Source organism: Stomoxys calcitrans, chromosome 1 (genome assembly GCF_963082655.1).
Source record: "Stomoxys calcitrans chromosome 1, idStoCalc2.1, whole genome shotgun sequence".
Lineage (NCBI taxonomy): Eukaryota > Metazoa > Arthropoda > Insecta > Diptera > Muscidae > Stomoxys > Stomoxys calcitrans.
This window is the reverse complement of record NC_081552.1, coordinates 31,071,342-31,096,406: the sequence shown is the minus strand read 5'-3', so window position 1 is coordinate 31,096,406 and position 25,065 is coordinate 31,071,342. Positions and strand designations below refer to the sequence as shown.

At 38.2% G+C, this 25,065-nt stretch overlaps 1 protein-coding gene across 1 annotated transcript in view; it reads right to left on the bottom strand.

The window, feature by feature from the left end:
- LOC106086264 (venom protease) overlaps window positions 1-22,191 on the bottom strand; it is a 36,943-nt gene extending 14,752 nt beyond the window's left edge. The window contains exons 1-2 of the mRNA XM_013250862.2: window positions 22,030-22,191; window positions 1,301-1,441 (exon numbers count right to left, since the gene is read on the bottom strand). Coding sequence (XP_013106316.1) covers window positions 1,301-1,385 — 85 coding nt within the window. The 5' untranslated portion in view covers window positions 1,386-1,441; window positions 22,030-22,191. The remainder of the gene's footprint in view (window positions 1-1,300; window positions 1,442-22,029) is intronic.
- Window positions 22,192-25,065: the final 2,874 nt, after the last annotated feature.

Here is a 25,065-nt window from a genome sequence, read left to right as displayed (position 1 = left end):
AGGGAGGCTTAAAATAACTCACTTTTCAAATTTCAGCGAAATCGGGTAATAAATAAAGCTCTATACCTAAATATAGTCCGATCAGAACCATATTGAGGTCAGATGTCGGGAAGCTTTAAACTACTCACTGTTTCAAATTTCAGCGTAATCGAATAAAAAATAAAGCATTTATCGGCATTAGACCCTTTATCGGCAGATCGGTCTATAAGCAGCTATATCCGAATATGGTCCTAATTGGCCCGTTCAAGAACTTAACCAGAGTGCATTAAAAAGACGTATAGTGTCAAATTTCTGCTCAATATCTCAATGTTTGAAACCTGTAGAGTGATTACAACAGACTGACGGACAGACACACGGACATCGGTAAATCGTCTTAGAATTTTACAACGATCCCAAATATATATACTTTGTAGCGTCGGAATCGATACTACGGTGGTGGGTATAATTAGTACAACGTTGTCAATTTTGGGTAGTTTTAGTAAATATCAGTGTTTTGAACGTTGAGCTACCAAGTAATTTGTGAAAAACTATAAAGTTGGGCTGCCATCCATAATCGACCCATTAACTTTAATTCAAATTTATATTTTTCAAGTTTTGTTTTTGCCTGTTAGGGCGAGATCATGAAATTTTACAATTTTTGTTTGTTTCTTTTTGGAGACGAGCTCACTGATCGGAAAAGGAAAGCCAAAGATAGCAACACACACTATGGGACGCGTTTCGTCTTTGGTTAGAAGACTTTTCAACCATATTAGGTGTGATGGCTTAAAGGGTCATGCGTTGGTATGTTGTATTTGAATCGTATTAATTGCGAAAACGCATCTATGATACAATTACCACATTAACCACGCTCGACAACCCTGTCTATTAGCTGTACTTTTTCCCAATGCATGTATTTTTGTGCAATGGCAGACATTCTGTCTGTGGTAAATTACACTTCTTCCGTAGCGCACATGATTTTGTTCATCTTTTGGAAGTTGTATTGATGGCTTCGAACGCTAAGACAAAGGCAATGGCTCTCGCTGTTGCTCTGTGTGCCCAGGTTCGAATCCTGGCCAGGCTCTGCCGAATTTTTCATTTTTCAAGTTTTTTTTTATATATAAAAAAATTTATTTTTTATTACAAAAATATGTTTATTTAATTACTTTGGTATTTAAACCATTTTTGTACCACGCATAATTTTTAATTTCACCATAAATCTCCCACTCGCGATTAACAATATTTTTATTCACACTTTTAAAATGTAACTACATATTTTATTTCTTTGAGTGTCTATATAATTAAATAAGCCATATTAACTTACCTATATAATCTTTGGTAATGACACAGCTTGACCATTGTAGTGTTTGTGAGAGAGTTGTAATTAACAACACTACTTTTAAATTCATTTTTACTTGATTACACAATTTTAGCTTGGGCAGTCATTAGGAGTTAGTTTGAGTTTCTGGAAATTAATTAAATATTAAATCTTAGAAACTACCATGGCTTGGTAAATAATGTCACACTCTCATCCGCCTAGTTAATATATAACAATTTAGATATAACAAACAACCCAACGATTAGGTATCATATTCCTAATGAGTTTTATTTAATTGTTTATACACATGTATTTACTTTGAAGCCATTGAGAATATAGCCAATGATTTGTTAAAAAAAAATACTAAGGGAATTTCCGCTTTTTGATGGGGGTTGGGGTTGGAGACTCAACAATGTTTTTATATTGCGATAAAGAAGACAACAAAATGTATTGCCGTAAGAAACATTGATGAAGCCTGCTGGTGACATATTTGATAACAGGTTTCTATCTAATGGATCATTGTGACCAGGGCTGCGGCGTCGGAGTCGAACAATTTGCCCAACTCCGGACAATGTAGAAAAAAATGTTTAAAAAAAAAATGATTTCAAAAATGTTTTGGAATAAAAAACAAAATTTGTTATTTTTATAGAACACAGAAAAAAATAAAAATTGGTTTCAATCACAAAATTAATTGATCCAATTAATATTTTAATTTAAATTGCTTCAATCACGAAAATGATAATAACAACAAGTAAAAAGGCGTTAAGTTCGGCCGGGCCGAACTTTGGATACCCACCACCTCGGGTATATATTTAACCACCTTTCATTAAAATTCGGTGAAAATTTCATACTTTATGTCCCATATTAGTTATATCAAAATATGTTCCGATTTGGACCAAACATTATTAAGTACACTAGCTATATCTAAAAATAAACCGATCTGAACTATATACGACACGGATGTCGAAAAGCATAACATAAGTCACTGTGTCAAATTTCAGTGAAATCGGATTATAAATGCGCCTTTTAGGGAGCCAAGACTTTAAATCGAGATATCGATCCACATGGCAGCTACACCCAAATCTGGACCGATTTGTCGAAATGTCGAAGAGCCTAACACAAAGCACTATCCAAAATTTCGGCGAAATCGGACAATAAATGCCTCTTTTATGGGCCCAAAACCCTTAATCGAGAGATCGGTCAATATGGCAGCTATGTTCAAATCTGGACCGATCTGGGCCAAATTGAAGAAGGACGTCGAGAGCGTAACCAAACTCACTATCTCAAATTTCAGCGACATCGGACAATAAATGCGTCTTTTATGGCACCAAAACCTAAAACCTAGATATCGGTCTATATGGCAGCTATATCCACATCTGGACCGATCTGTGCGATGTTGCAGAAGTATGTCAAGAGGCTTAACGCAACTCACTGTTCCGAATTTCGGCAACATCGGACAATAAATGAGCATTTTATGGGCCCAAAACCATAAATCAAAAAATCGGTCTATATGGAAGCTATATCCAAATCTGAACCGATCTGGACCAAATTGAAGAAAGATGTCCAAGGGCCTAACACAACTCACTGTCCCAAATTTCAGCAAAATCGGATAATAAATGTGGCTTTTATGGGCCTAAGACCATAAATCGGAGTATCGGTATATATGGCAGCTATATTCAAATCTGAACCGATCTGGGCCAAATTAACGAAGGAAGTCGAAGGGCCTAACACAACTCACTGTCCCGAATTTCAGCAAAATCGGACAATAAATGTGGCTTTTATGGGCCTAAGACCCTAAATCGGCGGATCGGTCTATATGGGGGCTATATCAAGATATAGTCCGATATAGCCCATCTTCGAACTTAACCTGCTTATGGACAAAAAAAAAAATCTGTGCAAAATTTCAGCTCAATATCTCTACTTTTAAAGACTGTAGCATGATTTCAACAGACAGACGGACAGACGGACAGACGGACGGACATGTCTAGATCGTCTTAGATTTTTACGCTGATCAAGAATATATATACTTTATAGGGTCGGAAATGGATATTTCGATGTGTTGCAAACGGAATGACAAAAAAATGAATATACCCCCATCCTTCGGTGGTGGGTATAAAAAAAATTCCATATTCAATTCAAAAAGTGACTGAAATTTTCAACTAATTTTTTAATTGATCCAATTAAAACTATGATTGAAATTTCCGTAATATCGAAATGAGAAGGTCCCTGGGGTTCCTTTTCATTTTCAATCGAATTTACTCCTTGATAGTCCATGGGAAGTATGCCCCACCCCCACATGTATTCGAAGGAAATTTTATCTAGGATCGTTTAGAAAAAAATACTTGCAAAGCGATCCGACCAATTGCTCAACTAAACTATTATTTAGTTTCTATTGAGATTTAAATGTGTTTAGTACGGGGACGTATGAAAAGGGTCTCTGGACTGACCAGTAGGAAACACATATGATCCTCGTTCATCACCGAAGACATGGCGTACATCATAATACGCGTATTAAATCGGAATGGAAACCAATCACTTTGAAAGAGTTCCATGCTTTTTTTGGGCTATTATTTTGTATCCTGGACTCACTAAATCGAATAGTGAACCTCTTGAAGAGTTATGAGGCCCACGCGTGCTGTCCAATATACAAAGTTGCATTATAATTAGATCGTATGAAGTGCATAAAACAATGCCATAGATTCGATAATGGAAATATGCGACAGCAGCTACTAATCAACAGCAAAACTGCGGCTATTGGTGATGTATGGCAGATGTTCCAGACTCACTTGGCAGCAGCTTACACTCCGCATGAAGAGCCGTTATTGCCAAGTACGATATAAAGATATGGTGGTTGTGCGACTCAAAATCATTTTATCCTGTCAAAGCATTGCTTTACTCTGGGAAATTGCCTGACCAGGCACGAGAGGCGAATCAAGGGCAGAATGTTGTAATTCAACATTCTGAGAGATATTTGAATACAGACCGCACAATTTATGCCGACAATTTTCTCAAAACTTTGGATTTGGCGCGTACTTTGATCAGGAAGAAAACAGCATATGTTGGAAATGTGCCTCGGGAATTCAAAAAAAAAAAAAAAAATCATACGCGTCCTGTCAACAGCACATTGTTCGGCTTCGACGAAGGCGATATAGCACTATGTTCATATGTGCCCAAGAAGAAGAAAGCGGTTATTTTGCTATAGACACAACATTGTACTTGCGGTGTGGACATGCAAACTGAAAAGAAGAAGCCGTTTGCTATTTTGGATTACAACGCCAACAAATCTCGCGCTGATACAATGGACCAGATGCTTGGTACAAATACAACAAACCGCCGGCCATTGGCCATGTTTTATAATATGATGGACATTGCCGCATTAGCTGCTTTTATTTCATACAACGAGATGAAGCCAATAAAAAGAAGTGACAGACGGCGGTCATTTCTACTGATGCTGCATAACTGCATAACAGCATAACTCCATATCCAAGGATACGGATCGCAATGGAAGCATTTAATGTAAAGGTAAGAAAAAACAATTCCAATGTTCAAGGATAATCGAGAGACCGGTTTTTATGGGAACTATATAAGGTTAAAGAACGATTTGAACCGTACTTGAATAGAACAGAACCGTACGTCAGAACACCGAGTCAAGAAGTGAAATCGAGAGATTGGTTTCTATAGGAGCTATATCAGGTTATAGACCGATTTGAACTATACTTGGCACAGTTGTTGGAAGTGATTACATAACACTGTGTACAAAATTGTAGCTAAATCGGACAAAAATTGCGGCATTCAAGGGCTCAAGAAATCAAATCGAGAGATCGGTTTATATGGGAGCTATATCATGTTATTGACCGATTTGATCTGACTTGGCACAGTTGTCGGAATTCAAAGGGGAACACTATGTGCAAAATGTTATCCAAATCGGACAAAAATTATATGGGAGCTATACCAGGTTATAGACCGATTTGAACCGTACTTGGAACAGTTGTTGAAAACCGTAACAGAACATTGCGTGTAAAATTTCAACTAAATCAATATATATATATATATATATACTTTATGGGGTCTTAGACAAATAGTTCGAGGTGTTACAAAAGAAATGACTTGATAAGTATACCCCATCCTATGATGGTGGGTATACAATTTATTCTTCTAACATTCATTATACCTTTATCTTCTTATATATAAAAACCAATTTGTGTTTGTTTGTTTATTTGTGTGTTCCTTATAGACTCAGAAACGGCTGAACCAATTTTCTTGACATTTTCACAGATGGTGCATAATGATCACGAGGTGAAAATAGGGTACTACATTTTTTGATATCTGAAGGGGGGGCGGACCCTCCCCCTTACCCTAATTTTCAGAAACGCCCGATCTCGGAGATGGGTGGTGCGAATTTTTTGTGTGCTCTCATATAGTACCCTAAAAATAAAAATTTGGTATCCAAATTTCGGATGGGGTACCTAGGGGGACCGCCCCACTCTAAAACCTACCAAACATATATTTGGACCAATCACGACAATATGGGACTCAAATGAAAGGTATTTAAGATAAGAAAACGTATCTGGTATCCAATTGACGGACCAAGTGTTTGAGGGACCACCCCAACTCCCAAAACACCCCAAAATCTGACATATTTACCGACCATGACAATATGGGGCTCAAATGAAAGATATTCGGGTTTAAAATTCGAATTTGATATCCAAATGAGGGACCAAGTGTTTGGGGGTCCACTCCTTCCCCCAAAACACCCCCAAGCAAGACTTATTTACTGCCCATGGCAATATGGGGCTTAAATAAAAGGTATTTGAGTGTGATATACGAGTCTAATATCCAAATATGGGTCTAAGTTTTTGGGGGTCCACCCCTCCCCCAAAACACCCCCCAAACATGACTTATTTACTGACAACTGCAATATGGGACTCAAATGAAAGGCATTTAAGATTAGAAAACGAATCTAATATCCAATTGTCGGATCAAGTGTTTGGGGGACCACCCCAACCCCCAAAACACCCCAAAATCGGACAATTTTCGACCATAGCAATATGGGGCTAAAATTAAAGGTATTTGGGAGTAGACCATGAATCTGATATCAACATTCGGGACCAACTGTCTAGGGGGACGTCCCTCCACCATAACAACCGCCAAATAGGACGTATTTGATCACCAAGACAATTTGGGGCTTCAAGACAGTGGAGCTCGATACTCATAGTTTTTAGGGCCCATACCCTAAACCAAACCTGGCTTTTGCAATAATGGGTCTAAATGAATGGTATTTGAGATTAGAAAACGAATTTGATATCCAATTTTGCGGTCCATGGTAATATGGGGTTCAAATAAATGATATATAGTTATATGAGAATAGAGCACGTTGCTGATATATTTTCAGGGCTTAATGTTTGGGGGACCACCCCACTCCCCAAAACACCCCCTAAATCGGGCATATTTACCGACCATGTCAATATGGGGCTTAAATGAAAGGTATTGGGGGCAGAGCAAAAATTGAAACCCACTTTCGGCACCAATTTTCTGGGCCTCTACCCCTTTCCCAGAATACCCCACAAACATATTTACCATATTTACCGACCATGGCATATTTACCGACCATGTCAATATGGGGCTTAAATGAAAGGTATTGGGGGCAGAGCAAAAATTTAAACCCACTTTCGGCACCAATTTTCTGGGCCTCTACCCCTTTCCCAGAATACCCCACAAACAGCAATTTTTTACTGAGTAGCGCAATATGGGGATTAAATAAAGGTATTTGGGAGTTGAATACGAATTTGATATCCAAATGTAGGACCATGTATTTAGGGCATCACCCCTTGACTAAAACACCCCAAAAAGGGTAAACATTTTTCGACCATGCCAATATGTGGCTAAAATTAAAGGTATTTGAGATAAGAAAACGAATTTGATAACCAATATTGGGGCCATGTGTTTGAGGGACGCCTCATCGTTCCCCTGTGGACATTGTACTTCGTATAAGGGCAACGAATCAGTCAACCATCGGAGGGTTAGTTAAAAATATGCAAATGTTATATTCAAATTTTAGTCTAAACAAGTAAAAGTGTGCTAAGCTCGGCCGGGCCGAATCTAATATACCCTCCACCATGGATCGCATTTGTCGAGTTCTTTTCCCGGCATCTCTTCTTAGGCAAAAAAGGATATAAGAAAAGATTTGCTCTGCTATTAGAGCAATATCATATATGTTGGAGACCTGTGTAAAATGTCAGCCAATTCGAATAAGAATTGCGCACTTTGGGGGCTCAAGAAGTAAAATAGAGAGATCGATTTATATGGGAGCTGTATCGGGCTATAGACCGATTCAGGCCATATTAAACACGTATGTTGATGGTCTAGAGAGGATCCGTCGTACAAAATTTCAGGCAAATCGTATAATAATTGCGACCTCTAGAGGCTCAAGAAATCAAGATCCCAGATCGGTTTATATGGCAGCTATATCAGGTTATGAACCGATTTAAACCTTTTTAACACAATTGTTGAAAGTAATAATAAAATACGTCATGCAAAATTTTAGCCAAATCGGATAGGAATTGCGCCCTCTAGAAGCTCAAGAAGTCAAGTCCCAAGATCTGTTTATATGACAGCTATATCAGGTTATGAACCGATTTAAATCATACTTGGCACAGTTGTTGGATATCATAACAAAATACTTCGTGCAAAAATTCATTCAAATCGGATAAGAATTGCGCCCTCTAGAGGCTCAAGAAGTCACGTCGTGCAAAATTTCAGTCCAATCGGATAATAATTGCGCCCTCTAGAGGCTCAAGAAGTCAAGACCGAAGATCGGTTTATATGGCAGCTATATCAGGTTATGAACCGATTTGAACCATACTCGGCACAGTTGTTGAATATCATAACAAAACACGTCGTGCAAAATTTCATTCCAATCGGATAAGAATTGCGCACTCTAGAGGCTCAAGAAGTCAAGACCCAAGATCGGTTTATATGGCAGCTATATCAAAAGATGAACCGATTTAAACCATACTTGGCGCATTTGTTGAATATCATAACAAAACACGTCGTGCAAAATTTCATTCCAATCAGATAAGAATTGCGCACTCTAGAGGCTCAAGAAGTCAAGTCCCAAGATCTGTTTATATGACAGCTATATCAGGTTATGAACCGATTTAAATCATACTTGGCACAGTTGTTGGATATCATAACAAAATACTTCGTGCAAAAATTCATTCAAATCGGAGAATAATTGCGCCCTCTAGAGGCTCAAGAAGACACGTCGTGCAAAATTTCAGCCAAATCGGATAGGAATTGCGCCCTCTAGAGGCTCAAGAAGTCAAGACCCAAGATCGGTTTATATGGTAGCTATATCAGGTTATGAACCGATTTGAACCATACTCGGCACAGTTGTTGAATATCATAACAAAACACGTCGTGCAAAATTTCATTCCAATCGGATAAGAATTGCGCACTCTAGAGGCTCAAGAAGTCAAGACCCAAGATCGGTTTATATGGCAGCTATATCAAAAGATGAACCGATTTGAACCATACTTGTCGCATTTGTTGAATATCATAACAAAACACGTCGTGCAAAATTTCATTCCAATCAGATAAGCATTGCGCACTCTAGAGGCTCAAGAAGTCAAGACCCAAGATCGGTTTATATGGCAGCTATACCAGGTTATAGACCGATTTGAACTATACTTGGCACAGTTGTTGGATATCATAACAAAATACTTCGTGCAAAAATTCATTCAAATCGGATAAGAATTGCGCCCTCTAGAGGCTCAAGAAGTCATGTCGTGCAAAATTTCATTCCAATCGGATAAGAATTGCGCCCTCTAGAGGCTCAAGAAGTCAAGACCCAAGATCGGTTTATATGGCAGCTATATCAGGTTATGAACCGATTTGAACCATACTCGGCACAGTTGTTGAATATCATAACAAAACACGTCGTGCAAAATTTCATTCCAATCGGATAAGAATTGCGCCCTCTAGAAGTCAAGACCCAAGATCGGTTTATATGGCAGCTATATCAAAACATGGATCGATATGGCCCATTTACAATACCAACCGACCTACACTAATAAGAAGTATTTGTGCAAAATTTTAAGCGGCTAGCTTTACTCATTCGGAAGTTAGCGTGCTTTCGACAGACAGACGGACGGACGGACATGGCTAGTTCGGCATAAAATGTCGCGACGATCAAGAGTATATATACTTTTTGGGGTCTCAGATGTAGTTACAAACAGAATGACGAAATTAGTATACCCTATGGTGGAGGGTATAAAAAGAAGAATAAAAAGAAGCCGAAAGTCTGAAATACCTTGGAGTCCTGATAGACGACCTCTGGAAATTCAATCAGCACGTAGAATATGCTGTTAAAAACGCATCGAATGTGCACAGCGCACTTTCCAGAAGGATGCCAAACATAGGCGGCCCGAGATAAAGCCGAAGAGTACTACTTGCAAGTGTTGTAAATTCTTGTCTATTGTATGGGGCCCCTGTTTGGGAACCGTAGCTAAGGACGTCTTCAAGATCCTACAATACATGACATCCATAGCTCGACGAAACTGTATCCGAGTGTGCAATGGCTACAGAACCATCTCAAGCGGCGCAGCACACGTGGTAGCAGGTATGATCCCCTTTGATATATGAGAAAAGCAACGATGGAAAATTGGCAGAGGCGATGGGATAATTTCCCATAGCTACCTATATCACTTCGGACATGACACCTCTCCACGGTGCCCAAATTTTCCTACAATAGAGGAGGATACAGAACATATGGTATTTACATGTCCAAGATTCGCTATGTGTCGCAACATATTGGAGGTTTTCATATATGAGCAGCTAATGGCAGACAAAATATGGGTTGCCCAAAAAGTAATTGCGGATTTTTTAAAAGAAAGTAAATGCATTTTTAATAAAACTTAGAAAGAACTTTAATCAAATATACTTTTTTACACTTTTTTTCTAAAGCAAGCTAAAGGTAACAGCTGATAACTGACAGAAGAAAGAATGCAATTACAGAGTCACAAGCTGTGACAAAAATTTGTCAACGCCGACTATATGAAAAATCCGCAATTATTTTTTGGGCAACCGGAACCGTCATGCTAGACGCGTATATAAGTGTAGATGGTGGCTGAGAAAGGGGAGGAAGGCTATACTTGAGTCGGACCCCCGCAAAATAATACCATCTGGCAGTTCGGGACAAGAGATGGCGGTGCCGATTATTACGTAGAAATCGTGCAAATTGTTCATCTTTCGAAGATTCCACACCTCCAGTGACACAAAAAAAAGACAGGCAGATAGACAAACACACAGACAGATGGATATAGCTAAATCGAATCAAAGTGATTCTGAGTCGATCGGTATGCTTGTTAATGGGTCTATCACTTTTCCTTGTACAACAGCAGTATAAAAATATCTAAAATTTGCACCCCTTTTTATACTCTCCACCGTAGGATAAGGGGTATATTCATTTAGTCATTCCGTTTGCAACATATTGAAATAACAATTTTGCGACCCTACAAAGTATACATATTTCGGATCGTCGTAAAATTCTAAGACGATTTAACGATGTCCGTGTGTCTGTCCGTCCGTCTGTTGTAATCACTCTAGAGCCTTCAAAAATTGAGATATTGAGCTGAAATTTGACACAGATAGGTTTTTTGATGCACGCTGGTTAAGTTCTTGAACGGGCCAAATCGGACCATATTTAGATATAGCTGCTATATAGACAGATTTTCCGATAAAGGGTCTAATCCCATTAAAAGTTTATTTTTTTCTCCGATTTCGCTGAAATTTGAAACAGTGAGCAGCTTTAGGCTGACCCAAATATAGTTCAGATCGGACTATATTAAGATATAGCTACCATATAGACCGATCTCCCGATAGAGGTTCTGAAGACCATAAAAGCTTTCTTTATTACCCAATTTCGCTGGTATTTAAAACGGTAGGGTTATTTTAAGCCTCCCGACATCTGACGTAAATATGGTTCAGATCGGACTATACTTAGATATATTGTAGCTGTCGTATAGATCGATCTCCCGATGAAGGGTCTGAAGACCATGGAGTGGATTATTTTAAGCCTCCCGACATCTAACCTAAATGTGGTTCAGATCGGACTAAAAGATCGCTAAAATTTGAAGCAGTGAGTAGGTGAACACATCCCAACATCCTACCTAAATATGGTACAGATTGGATTATATTTAGATATAGCTGTCATATAGACCGATCTGCCGATAAACGGTCTGAAGGCCATAAAAAATTTAATTATTACCCGATTTCGCTAAAATTTTAATCAGTGAGTTTTTTTGAGCTTCACGATATCCGACCTTAATATGGTTCAGATCGGTTTATAATTGGATATATCTGCAAAATTGATTAGTGACATATATATTAGACCATTCAATGTGCGTGCCGAACTTGGGTGCTTAAGTTATCCAATTTTCACCGGATTGTGACGAAATGGGGTTTACATACACATATGCCCGAGGTGGTGGATATCCAAATTTTTAAGTATTTTTTAAAATTATTTACGGTCTCAAAATAATAACCATTGATTTCGAAATATTTGAAAAAATAACTATGCTGCTTAAATCGGAAAATATCCAGTTCTTTATCCATGAAAGAAAATTTGAGGAACCATTTAAGGTCGGCCACTTAAGGTCGTTCTTTATGGAAAGACAGAAGCTGAAGTCAAAACCGAACTTATTCGTTTCGGATATAAATTTTTACATGTTAAAAAAAGTCATTCGGACATGTGATATGTATTCTGATTCAATTTACATCATTTACTTTGAGAGGGCCATCGTAAGAATGCATGATCTTTGTAAAAACACGAAAGCTTTGTTCTATACAATTGCCCAATGGGATTTCCAGAGAAAACATAAATTCAAGCCTGTACAATGTCGTAAATGCCAGATGTATGGGCATGGAGAAAGAGGATGTAATGTTAAACCAAAATGTGGTGTATGTGCTGGCAGACATGTGACTGTTGTGCAAATTTTAACAACAACCACAAATCAAACCAAATCCCGCTGCTTATCTAGAAATGAGAGAAAACCATTAAAGGAGAGCTACGAATATCCAAAAACAACAAAACAATTTCCAACCTTCCGTCTGCAACAAAATTCATGAATTTTTTGATATTTTAAATAGGAATAACATTGACATATGTTTTTTTACAGAAACTTGGCTCAAACCCCATATTAAATTTCACAGCGTAAATTATAAAATATTACGGCGCGACCGTGATGGTTTAGCCGGAGGTGTGGCCATTATTGTTAAAAGAACTATTAGTTTCACCGAAATTCCACATATTAAAACCAATCTTAAGTCTTCTCGATCTGCGTCCAATCCATCTACCCTTGATATTTTATTATCGAATATACCTTCATTAATATCCCCTTTAACCACTAGATCTGATCTGCAATTCGAAGCTATTATTTCTACCATTTATTTATTTATTTATTTTTTTGGGAAAGACTGTCATATGTGTTTTTAAGTCGAGAGGCGCGGATTAGGATTTTATTTTAGATCCATGGTTCTTCGGAGAATTTTATGTAGATTATGTTTAAGCTATACGATATACATCTTTTTTTTCATCCATACAAATCAACCCGCCCTAACGTACACACACAAAAGCGTACAAAATCTCATCATTTTTAATCTTAGAAGTATATTGTTTGGCTTCTTTTAGACACATGGTATCTTCGAAGAAAATTTCTTAGTATTAGTTTATTTTTGTGCTATACGATTTAAAAAAAAAATCTACCCGCCCTTATGCATATACAATACGTTTCTCAGATTGCTTGAGATGTTTTATATCAAAATTGCCTATTTTATTCAAATCACGTATTTTTAAGAGATCACTTTTAACAAAACGAGTTAAGTTTACAAAACACCACCGTAATACAAAGTGTATAGTGAATCACGTTTAATTTATTGTCATTATTGCAAGTGTGATATGATGGGAATAGACTCTTTTTGATAGTTACACTAGTTAACAATGAAACGAGAGACTCATTGGTGTCCATATCCACCTATGATGGTGAATATAAGCGATATTATTGAAGCCCTCGAAGGATGTCCCTTGTAGCTGTGGGTATAAGGCACATCTTCCCATTGTATGGGATATACAAATTTGTCATTTCCTTAGCAACACATTTCAGGCCCGATAAAAGTATTTCGATATTAAAACCTAGGACGATTTAGCTACGTTGCAGCATAATAATACTGCAAGTCCAACAGACTTTGTGTTGCCATAGCATAAGTGGAGATATGAGAGCCATGCCGATCATATACAAGTCACAGTTTCAACGAAATCTGACAATAAATTACTTTTTATTGGATTAATACCCTTAAACGGCAAATCGATCTATATGGTAGCTATATCCAAATATAGTCAGATACGGACCATATTTGGGTTGGATATCGGGAGTTTTAATAAAACTCAATGTCTCATATTGCACCGAAATCGTATAATAAATGCATCTTTAGACCACATGTTGGGAGATCGGATAGATCTATCTATCTATCTATCTATCTATCTATCTATCTATCTATCTATCTATCTATCTATCTATCTATCTATCTATCTATCTATCTATCTATCTATCTATCTATCTATCTATCTATCTATCTATCTATCTATCTATCTATCTATCTATCTATCTATCTATCTATCTATCTATCTATCTATCTATCTATCTATCTATCTATCTATCTATCTATCTATCTATCTATCTATCTATCTATCTATCTATCTATCTATCTATCTATCTATCTATCTATCTATCTATCTATCTATCTATCTATCTATCTATCTATCTATCTATCTATCTATCTATCTATCTATCTATCTATCTATCTATCTATCTATCTATCTATCTATCTATCTATCTATCTATCTATCTATCTATCTATCTATCTATCTATCTATCTATCTATCTATCTATCTATCTATCTATCTATCTATCTATCTATCTATCTATCTATCTATCTATCTATCTATCTATCTATCTATCTATCTATCTATCTATCTATCTATCTATCTATCTATCTATCTATCTATCTATCTATCTATCTATCTATCTATCTATCTATCTATCTATCTATCTATCTATCTATCTATCTATCTATCTATCTATCTATCTATCTATCTATCTATCTATCTATCTATCTATCTATCTATCTATCTATCTATCTATCTATCTATCTATCTATCTATCTATCTATCTATCTATCTATCTATCTATCTATCTATCTATCTATCTATCTATCTATCTATCTATCTATCTATCTATCTATCTATCTATCTATCTATCTATCTATCTATCTATCTATCTATCTATCTATCTATCTATCTATCTATCTATCTATCTATCTATCTATCTATCTATCTATCTATCTATCTATCTATCTATCTATCTATCTATCTATCTATCTATCTATCTATCTATCTATCTATCTATCTATCTATCTATCTATCTATCTATCTACCTATCTATCTATCTATCTATCTATCTATCTGTTTGTGTTTGTTTGTGGGTGTGTAAATTTGTTTGTTCCGTATAGACTCAAAAATGGCTGAACCGATTTCTTTGAAATTTTCACAGATTGTGGGGAGTGGTCCGGAAGGAGCAATAGGCTAAATAATTTCTCGATATCGCATTGGGGGCGGACCCTCCCCCTCACCCTAAAAGTACCAGCCAAAAATAAAAGTGGACCGATTTGGACAATATGGGACTTAAATGAAAGGTATTCAAGAGTAGAGTACAAATTTCATATTAAAAATTGGTTCCAAGTAATTGGGGGAGGCGCCCCCAAAATAGGTTTATTGGATGATAATGACAAAATGGGAATCGAATGAAAGGTATTCAGGAGTAGATTACGAATATCGTCAGAAAGGAGGCATAGGCTATGTAATTTGTTGAAAAACGCCACCCAAAATCAAAAGTTGACCGATAGGGACAATATGGGTATCAAATGAAAGATATTGGAGAATAGAAAGCCAATGTGGTATAAAAACGTGGGTTCAAGTATCCAAGGGGCAGCACAAGCCCGAAAACTGCTCAATTAGACATATTGGACGTATATATCAATATAGGGCTCAAATGAAAGGTATTGGGGAGTAGACTACGAATATGACATAAAAAAACGAGGTCCAAATAATTGATAGTCGCCCCATCCCCGATAAGATCCTCAAATGGGAATACTACTCAATCATAGCTTGATGAAACTCAAATGATAGGTATTTGAGAGCAGATTACGAATATGACATTAAACTTTGTGTCCAAGAACCTAGGTGGTGTTTTACCTCCCAAAATCGGTTATTTGACCAATTACTTTTTGGGCAACCCAATATATCTAAAAATAAACCGATCTGAACCATAAACGACACGGATGTCGAAAAGCCTAACATAAGTCACTGTGTCAAATTTCAGTGAAATCGGATTATAAATGCGCCTTTTATGGGGTCAAGACTTTAAATCGAGATATCGGTGTACATGGCAGCTATATCCAAATCTGGACCGATTTGAGCCAAGTTGCAGTAAAAAGTCGAAGAGCCTAACCCAAAGCACTGTCTCAAATTTTGGCGAAATCGGACAATAAATGTAAACGGCCCAAAACCTTAAATCCAGAGATCAATCTATATGGAGCTATATTCAAATTTGGACCGAACAGGGCCAATTTGAAGAATGACGTCGAAGAGCCTAACTAAGCCCACTGTCTCAACTTCAGCGACATCGGACAATAAATGCGCCTTTTATGGACCGAAAACCTAAAACCGAGATACTGGTCTATATGGCAGCTTCCAAATCTGAACCGATCTGAGCGATATTGCAGAAGCATGTGAAGGCGCTTAACTTCACTCACTGTCCCAAATTTCGGCGACATTAGACAATAAATGCGCCTTTCATGGGCCCAAAACATTAAATCGAGAGTTCGGTCTATAGCTATAGCGGCAGCTATATCCAAATCTGAACCGATCAGGGCCAAATTGAAGAAAGATGTCGAAGGGCCTAAGACAACTCACTGTCCCAAATTTCATCAAAATCGGATAATAAATGTGGCTTTTATGGGCCTAAGACCCTAAATCGGAGGATTGGTTTATACGGCAGCTATAACCAAATCTGAACCGATCTAGGCCAAAATACCTTTGGCCCAAAAGTCGGAAATGTTAGAAACTTCCGATAATAAGTTGAGGCTAATAGGCATCGCCGCGGCAAAGAATGTGGTAGGTAGCAGCACCAGATTCCAACATCGGAGGATTCACATGGCCAAATGGTTGTCACCCGATTAAAACACGAGAAACCAAATGTATTATATTATGAGAAATGGAAGTCATTCAACCTGTGTGTTAGATGTACGAACGATCCGAGGGGCAAATATAGATTCGGATCATTACCTGGTTACAACAAAGGTTCGCACTCGTAGTACGGCGAGAAACGTACTATCTGACACTGCACGGAAGCTGGACATCGGAAAGCTGCAAACAGGTGGCATCGGCATAATCCACTCGATTGACCCAATTGCTTGATGAAAGTACTGCCTGTCGCTATAGTATAGCGGCGCAATGAGAATCCATTGCCCCTCCATGCAAAGAGCCGCAACATCCATACTTGGGTACCAAAAGCCTCTCCCATGGAAGCCGTGGTACGACCAGTAGTGCCAAAAAGCTACTGAAGCCAAGAATGTGGCATACAGGACAGCCTTGCAGTCAGTAGCAACGCGGCGAAGGAGAGGTATCGGGAGAAAAGGAGAGAGGATAAACGTCTCTTCCTCAAGAAGAAGGAGGAAATTTAAAGTCCTGAGTGTGTGTGAATCGATATATTCCACAATGAAGTCCGAAAATTTTACCAAAGAAATAAATTCGTGAACCTCCTGCAGAGACAAAGAAGGAAATCTGGTAACTGATACAGACAGTTACCTCAGGCCCGAGCTTAAATTACTTTCTTATGATAAAACTTCATCACGGGCCGGACCCGCCTCGAAATTATCTTTTGAAGACAAAATTTGTTTATTTGAAGACAATTTTCAAAAACGCCAGATCTCGGAGATGCGTGCACCGATTTAAGCGAAAATTTGTATGCCACTTTATGATACTCCAAAAACACGAAATTGGTAAAAATATTTTGGGCCAAATAAACTGGGGGGACGCCCCATCCCAAAACTCACCCGAACGGACATGTGTACCGATTGGAACAATATGGGTATCAAATGAAAGGTATTTAAGAGTAGAGTACGAATTTGGTGTACAAATTTTACTCTTAATTTTCGTGGAGGTCCCCCACCCACAAAAAAGACTCAAGAGGACACTTTCACCGCTTTGGGCAATATGGGTATCAAATGAAAGGTATTTAAGAGTAGAGTACGAACTTGGGATTAAAATGTTACCCTAAGTGTCGGGGGCCTCCCACCCCAAAAAAAAAAAACACCACCCAACAGGACACTTTAACCACTTTGTGCAATATGGGTATCAAATACAGTTATTTAAAATTAGAATACAAATCTGACACAAAAAATTTTTTTTTGGTGTCTACGGGGCCTCCCCAACCCCAAAAAACCCTCAAAACGGCCATAAATGTCCAACGTCACAAAATGGGTATCGAATGAAAGGTCTTTGGGAGTTGACTATAAATTTGGTTTTCACAATTAGGACAGCGTCTGGGACCGGCCCATCCACAAAATACCCTCCAATAGGACGTGTAGTTCGATTGGGATAATATGGGAATTTAACGAAAGGTATATGACAATATATTTCAAATCGAATGTTGTTATAAGGATTCAAGTATCTAGGTCACGTCCTACCGTTCCGCAAGACAGTAGATCGCGACAATAAAAGACTCAAATAAATTGTCGTTTGGTTCTTAGCGTCGGGGGGAACGACTCTCTCCTCCCAATAAATGCAACGCCAAACTGTCATGTAGGATGACCGAGAATATATTGTACTCAAATGAAAGGACGTGCCAGAGGGCATTCCCCCTCCCCCAATTCTACCCAAAAAAAGGAATTAAAAAAAAAATATATGAATAATATGAAATAATATATGAAGGCCGATCAGGATAGAATACGACAGAAATAAAAGGTCTTTGGTAGTAGAGTACACTTTTTACCCTCAAATTGGGATGGACTTAGGAGGACCTGCGGATCATTAAGAATGTGGTACCCCAGTTGTGGTCGCTTTGAAATATGATTTTCCATGTAGATAACCAATAAAAAAAATTTAATAAGTGTGAATCTGAACGAGACCCCCTAGCTCTGAATATTTTGATAGGCTCCTTCAAAATGTTTGACATTATGGGACTCAAACAAAATCGTTCTGTAGCACGATGCTGCCGCCCCTGAACTCCATTTAAACCGATCATGATTGCCCATTTGTTAGTAGAAAACGAATTTGATATCCAATTTTGAGCCCAAATGTTTGGGGATCGTGTCACCCCATAAACTTACCCCCAACCAATGGCAATTGGGGCTTAAATTAAAGAAATTTGAGAGTAGAGCTTGATGCTGATATATTTTCAGGGCTAAGGACGTGGGTGCACAATTTAGTTTATTTATAATTGCTTGAATACAGAAATTTGTATCCTTATTTAGGGTGGGATATATAGGGGGCCGCCCCAACTTTAAAGCCACCAACCAAAAAAAATATAAACTGATAATGACAATATGGGACTCAAATGAAAGGAATAATATCAAATTATGGTTCATTTCGGACCATAATTGAACTGAATATTGGAGACCATAGTAGAAGTCATTGTGTAAAATTTCTGAAAAATCTATTAAGAATTGCGCACTTTAGGGGCTGAAGAAGTAAAATAAGGAGATCGGTTTGTAGGGGAGCTGCATTAGGCTATAAACCGATTCATGTCATTTTCGACACATATGTAAAAGGTCATGAGAGAAGCCAGTGCACAAAATTTCAGCTAAATCGGATAATAATTGCGTCCTCTAGTAGTTCAAGAAGTCAAGACCCCAGATCGGTTTATATGGCAGCTATATCAGGTTATAGACCGATTTCAACCATACTTATCACAGTTATTGGAAGTCATAACAAAACACGTCATGGAAAATTTCAGCTAAATCGGATAATAATTGCCTCCTCTAGTAGCTCAAGAAGTCAAGACCCCAGATCGGTTTATATGGCAGCTATATCAGGTTATAGACCGATTTCAACCATACTTAGCACAGTTATTGGAAGTCATAACAAAACACGTCATGCTAAATTTCAGCTAAATCGGATAATAATTGCGTCCGCTAGTAGCTCAAGAAGTCAAGACCCCAGATCGGTTTATATGGCAGCTATATCAGGTTATAGACCGATTTCAACCATACTTAGCACAGTTATTGGAAGTCATAGCAAAACACGTCATGCAAAATTTCAGCTAAATCGGATAATAATTGCGTCCTCTAGTAGCTCAAGAAGTCAAGACCCCAGATCGGTTTATATGGCAGCTATATCAGGTTATGGACCGATTTGAACCATTCTTAATACCGTTGTTGGAAGTCATACAAAAAAATACGTCACGCAATATATCAGCCAAATCGGATAGAAATTGCTCTCTGTAGAGGCTCACGAAGTCAAGACCGTAGATCGGTTTATATGGCAGTTATATCAGGTTATGGACCGATTTGAACTATTCTTAGCACAGTTGTTGAAAGTCATAATAAAACACCTCATGCAAAATTTCAGCCAAATCGGATAATAATTGCGTCCTCTAGCGGCTCAAGAAGTCAAGACCCCAGATCGGTTGATATGGCATCTATATCAGGTTATTAATCGATTTGAACCATACTCAGCACAGTTGTTGGAAATCGTAATAAAACACCTAATGCAAAATTTCAGCCAAATCGAAAAAGAATTGTGCCCTCTAGCGGCTCAAGAAGTTAAGATCCCAAATCGGTTTATATGGCAGCTATATCAAAACGTGGACCGATATAGCCCATTTACAATCCCAACCGTCCTACACCAATAAGATATATTTGTGCAAAATTTCAAGCTTCTAGCTTTACTCCTTCGAAAGTTAGCGTGCTTTCGACAGACAGACGGACGGACATACATGGCTAGTTCGGCTTAAAATGTCATGACTATCAAGAAAATATATACTTTAGGGGTCTTAGACGAATATTTCGAGGAGTTACAAACAGAATGGCGAAATTAGTATACCCACATCCTATGGTGGAGAGTATAAAAACAGTGTTTTTTATCATTTTAAGTCGATCTAGCCGTGTCCGTCCGTCTGTCTGTCGAAAGCACGCTAACTTTCGAAGGAGTAAAGCAAGTTGCTTGAAATTTTGGACAAATACTTTTTATAAGTGTAGGTCGCTTGGTATTGTAAATGGGCCAAATCGGTCCATGTTTTGGTATAGCTGCCATATAAACCGATCTTGACTTCTTCTGCCTCTAGAGGGCGCAATTCTCATCCGATTTAACTGAAATTTTGCACGTAGTGTTTTGGTAGCACTTCCAACAACTGTACTGAGTATGCTTTACATCGGTAGATGTTTTGATATAGCTGCGATATAAACCGATCTTGGGTTTTGACTTCTTCAGCCTCTAGAGGGCGCAATTCTCATCCGATTTAACTGAAATTTTGCACGTAGTGTTTTGGTAGCACTTCCAACAACTACGCTAAATATGCTTTACATCGGTCCATGTTTTGATATAGCTGCCATATAAACCGATCTTGGATCTTGACTTCTTGAGCCTCTAGAGGGCGCAATTCTCATCCGATTTAACTGAAATTTTGCACGTAGTGTTTTGGTAGCACTTCCAACAACTACGCTAAATATGGTTTAAATCGGTCCATGTTTTGATATAGCTGCCATATAAACCGATCTTGGATCTTGACTTCTTGAGCCTCTAGAGGGCGCAATTCTCATCCGATTTCACTGAAATTTTGCACGTAGTGTTTTGGTATCACTTTCAACAACTGTGCTAAGTATGATTCAAATCGGTTCATAATCTGGTATAGCTGTCATATAAATCGATCTTGGATCTTGACTTCTTGAGCCAATAGAGCGGGCAATTCTCATCCGATTTGGCTGAAATTTAGCATGAGATGTTTTGTTATGAATTCCAATAACTGAACTAAGCATGTCGTAAATCGGTATAGAACCTGATATAGCTGCCATATAAACCGATATGGGATCTTGACTTTTTGAACCTCTAGAGGACGCAATTCTCACCCGATTTGGCTGAAATTTTGTACAACGGCTTCTCTCATGACCTTCAACATACGGGTCTAATAGGGACGGAATCGATCTAAAACTTGATACAGCTCCCATATAAACCTTTCACCCGATATTACTTCTTAAGCCCCTACAAGGCGCAATTCTTATCCGAATGAACTGAATTATTACACAATGACTTCCACAATGTTCAGCATTCATTTATGGTCCGAATCGGACTTTAACTTGATATAGCTCCAAATAGCATAACATTTCTTATTCAATATTCTATGTTTGTCTAAAAAGAGATACCGCGCATAGAACTCGACAAATGCGATCAATGGTGGTGGCTATATATGATTCGACCCGGCCGAACTTAGCACTTGTCATTTCAAACATTTTAAATATTTAAAATTACACAAAAGCCATTAACTCTAAATGTTTTAAGATTTTGAATATTCTTAACAAAACAGATTTCTTTAGTGCAACACTATTCACTTTCATGGTTAAATAATAATTTCCAGTTTGTTTTATTTCTATTATGAGTATTTTTTTTTTTAATAATTTTTTACTTTCGATTAATCGATTTTTTACTAGCAGACTCTATTGCCTGGTTGCGCGCTTAACAAGTCTATTTTCAGTTTTTTTCCGTGTGCAATAACTAAACAAAGTCGTCTTGGGAGGAGTTAATGTCGAAGACAATGATCGCTTTCAAGATTCGAATGGCAACTGGCTGCAAGTGAAATAAATTGACTAACTTTTGTGAATTTTTAATGTTTCACATTTTGTTGCCATTGTTGTTGTTTTTTTATTTTATTTTATTTTAATCAACCGCATGCTGGTTGATTTCCCACTTTTTTTGTATGTTGTTTTTTTCCTCTTCCTCTTCTTCTATATTATATGAGTTTTATTCCATTTACTTTTGTTTGAGTGTTTGTTGGTTGTGTTTTATACTTTTACGCGATTATTTTCATAGCAAAGCGAGTGTGTTGCAAGTGTAGTCACAAGTACGATTAAAATGTTTTATCGAAACTTAATATACTATTCACATTTCTACAAATATCTACACACATACATATCTGTGTATGCTAAGAAACTGCGTTGGTATGTATGTTTGTATGTTGATACATGTACTTGTATATGACATTTCTCGGAACGCCTCTATCATTTTTAAGTTAAGCTTAATTGTATTGCAAGTAACGGACATTAAGTTATACAGCTGAGAGTATTTTGAAGTTTGAAGTACTTGCAAGGAGAAAGAGAGAGTGGGAGACAAAAGTAGATTACAGTAAAGCTCTTCTATAAGATTGCCTAAATATTTTCTAATAGAGAAGTATTTCATAGTTCATAGTAATGTTTTGTCAATTGTGCAAACCAAGGTAGGTTAGGTTAGGTTTGAGTGGCAATCTGCCATCAGACTCACTTAGACGTCTTCGTCCATTGTGATACCACAGGAACAGAAGAAGAAAAATGCCTTCTAGTTCCTATCGTTGAACCATCCAGCTCGCTTTAAAAAGCCCAAAAACTTGCGAATGCTCATATCCGCTAAATCAGAGAGGTGCTCAAAGAAGCGAGAACCTAAAGTGTTCTATAGTCTCTTCTTCTCCGAAGTCCTCACAGCTTCTGCAAAAGTCGTTGCTGGCAACCTTCAGCCTGTTAGCATGTTTTCGATTAGACATTGACCTGTCATGACGGACACAATGACTGTGACGTCCGTTCTAGCCAATGACAGCAAAGCGGTAGACCTCTTCCAGTCTAGATTAGGCCACATAGTTTTGGAATGCTCACAGCCCCCTCTTTGTGACCATCTATCATTCGTAGTCTTTCGGGCCTGATCCTGAAAACTTAGCTATCATGTCGCTAGAGGCATACCCACAGATTCCAGTATCCTTGGAATGTAAAGGGTCCGTTTTACAATTCCCTGGGATATCTCTGTGGCTCGGCACCTAGAACAGATAAATTTTGAACTGTTCAGCCATCTCGTTGAGAGCTCTGCAACAGTCGAGAGCGGTTTTTGTGTTTAGAAATTTAATGGCTGCCTGGCTGTCGGAAAAAGATATTTATGCCAATCGTTGTTATGACATTATATCTTAGCCATTCCATCACTTCCTAAATTGCAAAGATCTCCGCTTGATAAACACTGCAATGTTCGGGTAACATTTTCGATATGACCAGTTCTAGATCTTTAGAGTACACCCCAAAGCCCCCTGGTCATCTAGTTTGAAACCATCCATATAGAAGTCTATGTAACTTCTATTACCAGGGATATCGTAGTTCCAAGCGGTTCTATCAGGAATAGTGAGTGGTATAGTACTTTTTTTTTATCAAAAAGCGGCTCAGGTAGGGTGTAATCCACACTGCCTGGAACATTGGATATTGTATCAAGGATAACACAATGTCCGTAGCCGCCACAGGGCCAAAAAGAAAGCTCCCTTAGCCTCAAGGCAGTGGTCGCCACAATTTGTGTGGCCACAATGTCCAGAGGCATTAGATGTAGCATTCAATTCAGTGCATCAGATGGTGTCGTCCTCAGTGCGGCTGTGATGTACAAGCAAGCCATACTTTGGATCCGGTTGAATATTGAGCAGTAGGTGGACTTTTGAAGCGCCTTCCACCAGACCACAAAACCATATAGCATTATAGGTCTGACCCCTACAGTATATATACCAATTCATGATACGCGGTCTTAACCCCAACTTTTGCCAATGGCTCTCTTACAGGTGCATAGAGCAAGAGTTGCCTTTCCTGCCCTTTCCAAAATGTTAGTTCAATTTCCTGTCCCTCAAAACACCCAGCTATTTTGAGCTTTCTGTAAATGGAACTTTTTCTCCTCCCAATGAGACAGGTTCCACTGTAGGCACCTTGTATCTCCTGCTGAAAACAACTACTTCTGTCTTGCACGGACTCATACCTAGACTACTTTCGGTAGTCCACTTCGCTGTTACACATAGAGCTTCCTGAAGTATATCTCTTAGAGTGCTGGGAAACTTTCCCCTAACCGCAATAGCCACGTCATCAGCATACGCTTTTACACATTTTTTCCAGAGACAATAATATATTGGTAATGGCTATATGCCAAAGTAGTGGAGACAGTACTCCTCCTTCAGGCGTTCCTCTGCTGAGCCATCTTTTTAGATCCACAGATGCCAAACCTGCCGTAATGCATCTTTTAGTAAGTAAGTTATTCATAAACTTTCATACGGTAGAGTTGATGCCTAGAAACTCCAACTCTTTCATGATTGACGTCGGGTTTACATGATTGAAAGCACCTTCAATGTCAAGAAATGCTACCATTGTATATTCCTTGACAGCGAGAGAACTCTCTATGTAACCGACTAGGCCGTGAAGGGCTGCTTCAGTGGAGGCAAGTCCACTGCCATCTCCAGGGACTTTGCCCTAAGATATGATTCTATCAACCTCTCAAGAGTCTTCAGCATAAAGGATGAAAATTTTTCGCCTTTGTGTGGTAAGGTTTTCCTGCTTTCGGAATGAAAATGACCTTCGTGTCCCTCCTTCCCACAAGTATATATTATATGCTGACACAAGCAGAGTATATCTCCCTAGCCAATGAACCAGTCTATCAGACACAGCTTGTAATTCAACAGGTG